At 46.2% G+C, this 6,167-nt stretch overlaps 1 protein-coding gene across 1 annotated transcript in view; it reads left to right on the top strand.

The window, feature by feature from the left end:
* Rab40b (RAB40B, member RAS oncogene family) overlaps positions 1-5,666 on the top strand; it is a 32,131-nt gene extending 26,465 nt beyond the window's left edge. Inside the window, exons 3-6 of the mRNA XM_005350917.2 lie at positions 2,055-2,115; positions 2,963-3,040; positions 3,683-3,905; positions 4,487-5,666. Of these exons, the coding sequence (XP_005350974.1) occupies positions 2,055-2,115; positions 2,963-3,040; positions 3,683-3,905; positions 4,487-4,758 (634 nt within the window). The 3' untranslated portion in view covers positions 4,759-5,666. The remainder of the gene's footprint in view (positions 1-2,054; positions 2,116-2,962; positions 3,041-3,682; positions 3,906-4,486) is intronic.
* Positions 5,667-6,167: the final 501 nt, after the last annotated feature.

Below are 6,167 nucleotides of genomic sequence, written 5' to 3'. Positions count from 1 at the left end.
GGCCCCTTTCTTTACTTCTTTTTCAGTGGCTTGCTGTGTAGCTGGGTGACTTACCCGTGATGTCCTCCTTTCCAGATTTCTTCTCCTATTTATTCTCTCTGCCTGTTAGCCCTGCCTATCCTTTTTCCTGCCTGATACTGGCCATTCAGCTCTTTATTAGACCATCAGGTGTTTTAGACAGGCAAAGAATCACAGGTTCACAGAGTTAAACAAATGCAGCATAAACAAAAGCAACACATCTTAAAATAATCTTAACATTGTTAAAAACAAATGTTCCAAAGCATAAACAAATGTAACACACCTTAAAATAATACCCTACAACATTTGGGGAGATACTGAGGTTGCACCTCTAGTCCCCTGGCTCTGTCTCAAGATGCTGAGTTTAACCAGGCGATGGTGTCGCATGTGTTTAATCCCAGCACTCAGGAAAGAGAGACAAGGGCGTCTCTGTGAGTTTGAGGCCAGCCTGGTCTACAGAGCAACTGCCATGACAGGCTCCAAAGCTACACAAAGAAACCCTGTCTCAAAAAAATGAAGAAAAAAAAGATGCTGAGTCTACAGCAGTGTGCATGGCCTAACCCACTCTGGGAACATCCTTCCTTCTTCCTGTAGTTTCTTGGCATGCTGGCCTGGCCTGAGAACCACACTCCTGGTGTGTGTCATCATCTGCGGAGAATCTGCTTATGGAGCAACTGGGTATCAAAGGATCTATCTTGCGTAATCACCGAAAAAAATTATTCTGTGCTAGAGATGGAACCCAGTGCCTTGCTTGCATGAGGGAAATATACTGCCACCAAGCTATATTCCTAACCTTAAAAGAACTTTTAAAATTTATGTTAGGTTTACTTAAATTTCTGAGGATGTTATGGGCCCAGCACCCTTCCACTATGCCACTCTGCTGCCTCTGAGAATAAACTTAAAACCCCCTGCTAGGTTTCTAGTCTGACTTTTTGTTTTGTTGAGATAGGGTCTCACTATGTAGCCCCAGGTGGTGGAACTTGCTGTATAAACCAGGCTGGTCTTGAACTCTTAGAGATCTGCCTGTCTCTGCCTCTAGAATATAGGGATTGAAGGCGTGTGTCCCCAAGCCTGGTTCTAGTTTGACTTTTAAAGTACATATTAGGGGCCATAGAGATATGTCAGTGTTAAGAGCACTTGCTGCTCATCCAGAGAACCTGGGTTTGGTTCCTAGCACTACCTGTGGCTCAAGGTTATCAAGTAACTCCAGGTCCAGAGACTCTGACACCCTCTTCTGGTCTCTGCAGCATTCATCCAGTGTGCAAAATCTCACACAGACACAGGTACACATTAATGAAAACAAACAAATCTCTTTTTTAAAAAGATATTAAAGACAGGCTTGGTGGCACATATCTCATCGCTGGGAGCAGGAAAGCAAGAGGGTCATTTCAAGTTTGGGTCAAGCCTGGGTTACATAAAGAAACCCTGTCTCAGAACAACCAGTCAGATGTGGTGGTGTCCACTTTTTAAATCTCAGTGCTCAGGGGACAGAGGCTATAGAGTAATGCCCTTTCTCAAATAACAACTCAGGGTGCCGGGTGGTGGTGGCACCCACCTTTAATCCCAGCACTCGGGAGGCAGTGGCAGGCAGATCTCTGTGAGTTTGAGGCCAGCCTGGTCTACAAGAGCTATTTCAGGACAGGCTCCACAGCATCAGAGGAACCCTATCTAAAAAAAACAATGAAAAGAAAAAAAAATGGGGCTGTCAAGATGGCTCAGTGGGTAATAGTGCTTGTCCCCAAGACTGATGAGCTGAGTTTGATCCTCAGTATTGAGGACAGGCTCCCACAAATTGTCCTCAACCTTCACACAGACACACATAGACACAGACACACACACACACCCCATAGGGAATGTAGTGCCAAGATCTCTCCAGAAAATTCAAGAGGGCTTTGGGGTGGCCTTGTCTTGGATTGGCAGGTCATGGCCACCAGCACAAAGACTGTACAAGGTACTCGCTGTGGCTCCAAGTTTAAGAAGGTGGGCATCAAGAAGAAACACCAGTTCCTCCTAACAGTCTCCAACGTCTTTTCCAGGGACACCTCAGGGCAGGGGAGATTTTGTACCATATTCCGCTCGTACTCCAGAGGTGCACAGGTAATCGCATTCCGGGACTGGAGATCAAATTGATTTTGAAAAATAGCGTTTACGGATTCTTACTCAGCCACTTCCTTCATGGCTGAACTAGAAGATAAGTGAAGCCTATATATAAATTTATGCAGGTCATGTGCTATAATCTGCTGGCTTATGTTTTTTCAGCATCCCAGATGCCATCGGTAAACATTCTCATGAGGGCCTGAATGCATGTGTACATGCATGTCACTATCTGTATTTGAGCTTTTTTTTTTGTGATTTTTCGAGACAGGGTTTCTCTGTGGTTTTGGAGCCTGTCCTGGAACTAGCTCTTGTAGACCAGGCTGGTCTCGAACTCACAGAGATCCACCTGCCTCTGCCTCCCGAGTGCTGGGATTAAAGGTGTGCGCCACCACCGCCCGGCTGTATTTGAGCTTCTAATCTATGTATAAGCATGTCCATGTGTCCACTTTGCATTTTCATTAGTTGGCAACATCCCCATATCCTATGCCCCAGACAAGCTTATAGATATAAGTTCCAGCCCCTAGCTCAACTATTTAAGCATCTATCAGTGAGTGTGTGGAACATCATAGGAAACAATAACTCCTATAAGGAATAGATGAATCAAAATTACATGCTTTTGTCAAAGTATGTAAAATGATTAGTTAGGAACCAGGCGAAGTGGTGTATAACTTTAATTCCGACACTGGGGAGACAGAGGCAGGTGGATCTCAGTGAGTTCCAGGCCAGCCTCATCTATACAATGAGATACTGTCTTGAATTTTAAAAATAGTTTTGTCTCCACAAGTCTCTGGACCAAGCTTGCCTCTTGTGTTCTTCTGTGTGCTGATCTTTGTGGCTTCGCTCCCAGGGTGTGATCCTGGTCTATGACATTGCCAACCGGTGGTCCTTCGATGGCATCAACCGATGGATTAAGGAGATTGATGAGGTATGATATGAGACATTGGCCAGAGGTTCAACAACAAGGAGAATGCTTCACCTTACAGCTGGGCCCAACAGTGAGACCCAGGGACCCTAAGGTTCAGGAAGCTGGGCTCTGCCGTGCCTCGACTCAGGCATGCAGGTTCCCGGCTGGAGGGAGGGGTGAGTGGGCAGTGATGGAGCTGCTGCTTGTCCAGCTGCTGGCTGAGACTTGGTGCATGAGCCCCAAGCTTGCTGATGCTGACTTTGTGGCTTTCCTAATAAAGGGCCACAGGTCGAGTGTTTTAAAACAGCATTAATGTCCTCCAAGTCCTGGGGGACAGAAATTGGCAGAGCCATGTTCTTCCAAAAGCTCCAGGACAAGACTCTTCCTGCCTATCCCAACTTCTGATGGTTGCAGCTACCCTAGGCAGTCATTCTGCTTTGTCACATGGCATTTCCCCGTGCCCCCTGTGTCCTCTCCTCCCCTTATGAGGGCACCTGCCATTAGAACAGTTCCCTTACCCCTGCAATTCAGTAAGACTTCACCTTCAGTTATTGTGTACACAAAGACCGTATTTGCAACAGGGTACCACTGAGGTTCTGGGTGGACATGAACTTGTAAGGGTACACCACTCAAACTGTTTTCCTTGCCTTTCTCATGCTCTAGCATGCCCCTGGAGTTCCTAAAATCTTGGTGGGAAACCGGCTGCACTTGGCATTCAAGCGGCAGGTGCCCACAGAACAGGCCCAGGCCTACGCCGAGCGCCTGGGGGTGACCTTCTTTGAGGTTAGCCCTCTGTGCAACTTCAACATTACAGAGTCCTTCACTGAGCTGGCCAGGATCGTGCTGCTGCGGCATGGGATGGACCGTCTCTGGAGGCCAAGCAAGGGTATGCTAGGGAGGCCAGTCCAAGTCTCCTTTAGCCCATCAGATGGGAGGTGGTTCTATAGCCCCCTGCACGACTGTCTGCCTCCTAGGACTTCTCTCAAGGCTTCTGTGCTCATTCTCAAAAATCCAATCATTTAGTGGCTCCAAGATGGCTGAGTGGGGAAAGGTACCTGCTGCCAACCTGAGTTTGATCGCTGGAATCTCCATGGAGGGCCTTTGACCTCCGTGTGTAGGGTGTGTCATGCACACACAAGTGCATACACACAGATACACACACACAATTAGTTAATTAGACAAACAAATACATAAATAAAATGTTCACTTTTTTAAAGCAAATGTATTTAAAAGGAGTAATCATTGCGACTTTGGAAGAAAACTCATGGGAAGATTTTTTTCTTTTTTGTGGTCTGTACATGGGCAAAGGTGGAGGCAGAACAGGGTTTGCTACATTCATCAGTGACACAGCCTCTTGGTTGAGGTTCCCAGTTCTTGGGGGGAGGCAATCAGATTTGGGGCTTCCCCTTGCAAACATCCCTCATTATGGAAACCATAACGTAAGTGGTTCTCTTTTCTTTTATCAAGTACTGAGTTTGCAAGACCTCTGCTGCCGTGCTGTGGTGTCCTGCACACCTGTGCACCTGGTAGACAAGCTCCCGCTCCCTGTTGCCTTAAGAAGCCACCTTAAGTCATTCTCTATGGCCAATGGCCTGAACGCCAGGATGATGCATGGCCGTTCCTACTCCTTAACTGCCAGCTCCAGCCACAAGAGGAGCAGCTTCTGCAAAGCCAGGACCAGCCGCGCACCCCAGAGCCCACCCAGAAACTGTACCAGAAATGGCTGCAAAATCTCTTAGAGCCTGGAATTGGGGGCACAGGCGTGTCATCCAGCAACTCAAGAGTCTGAGGCAGGAGGATCACAAGCTCAAGGCCCACCTGGGCTACAGAATGAGTTCAAGGCCAGCCTGGAACTAATGAGACCCTGCCTAAAAATTACAAAGTGAAGAGAGCTGGCTCTCTAGGAAAGTCTGGAAGACAGAGACCATTCTAGACTCAAGAAACAAAGTCTCCATCTCTCCTGGTAACGATGCTGCTTTCGTGTGGAATGCCTGTGCCACCGGTGTGGTGTGACTGACACTCGTGTGTGGATGTGCATGAAGCTCTTGTTCTGGACTTGTGTGTGCAAAGGGAAAAATTAGTATTCTGCTCTACTGTTGATAATATGAAATTATGGATGTTACCTTTATCATGATTGCTGTGCAACTTTTTCTGTCACTGCTTTTGTATGGCTGATAAAATGTGTGTAGTGAATACATATTCAAGGAAATCTCAGAGACAATGATAGTCAGATAGGCTAGCATCACTGGTATTACAAGAGGGGCTTTTTGTAAACCTTTTCATGTCAAAGGTCAATTTATAAAAGTGCTGCAGCTGCACACAGAGATTGTGTACCACAGATCTGTCCCATTTGGGTAGGACATGGATTTGATAAAGTTTTTGCTATGTCATTTACTACATTTTGGGATTAATAAGTAATCTATATTCATATTTTTCTGTAAACCTACATTTTTTTGTACAAAGTGTTCTACAAGTTACGAAGCTACGGGAAGAAAATGCCAAAGATATCTCCAATTATGTTGAACATAACCAGCATTGTTTCAACTGATTGCAAGGAGAAAGGTGTTTCAGTAAACAATGGAGTAGAATCCGTATTATTTAAGGGAATATTTCTCAATAAAGTGGATATTGTTCCTCTCTTTGAAAATTTGTGATACCTCTTTCTAGATCTAGGTTGTGGCAGCCCTTTTCTTCACTTGACTCCTTGCTTGGTGTGGCCGGCGAGGATGGTTTTGGTTCACGATGCTTACCACAAAGGTTAGGTTTTGACCTTTGTAACCTTTGGGAAAGATTTCTTTCCCAGGTAAGAAACACAAGCTGGGAGGCGGTGACTCACACCTTTAATACCAGCACTCCGGAGAGGCAGAGGCAGGAGGAGCTCCGTAGAGAGTGAGTTCCAGAACAGCCAGGGTACACAGAGAAACCCTGTCTCGAAAAAAACCAAAACCAGAAAGAAAGAAAGAAAGAGAGAGAGAGAGAGAGAGAGAGAGAGAGAGAGAGAGAGAGAAAGAAAGAGAAAGAAAGAAAGAAAGAGAAAGAGAAAAAAAGATAAGAAATGCAGAGAAAGGGAGCAGCGCTGGGTACGGGGCTGATGGCTGCTGCCCCCGTTCTGGGTACGGGGCTGATGGCTGCTACCCCCGTTCTGGGT

This window comes from Microtus ochrogaster, chromosome 7 (assembly GCF_000317375.1).
Source record: "Microtus ochrogaster isolate Prairie Vole_2 chromosome 7, MicOch1.0, whole genome shotgun sequence".
In the NCBI taxonomy this organism is placed as follows: domain Eukaryota; kingdom Metazoa; phylum Chordata; class Mammalia; order Rodentia; family Cricetidae; genus Microtus; species Microtus ochrogaster.
This window is presented reverse-complemented; position numbering and strand designations above follow the sequence as displayed.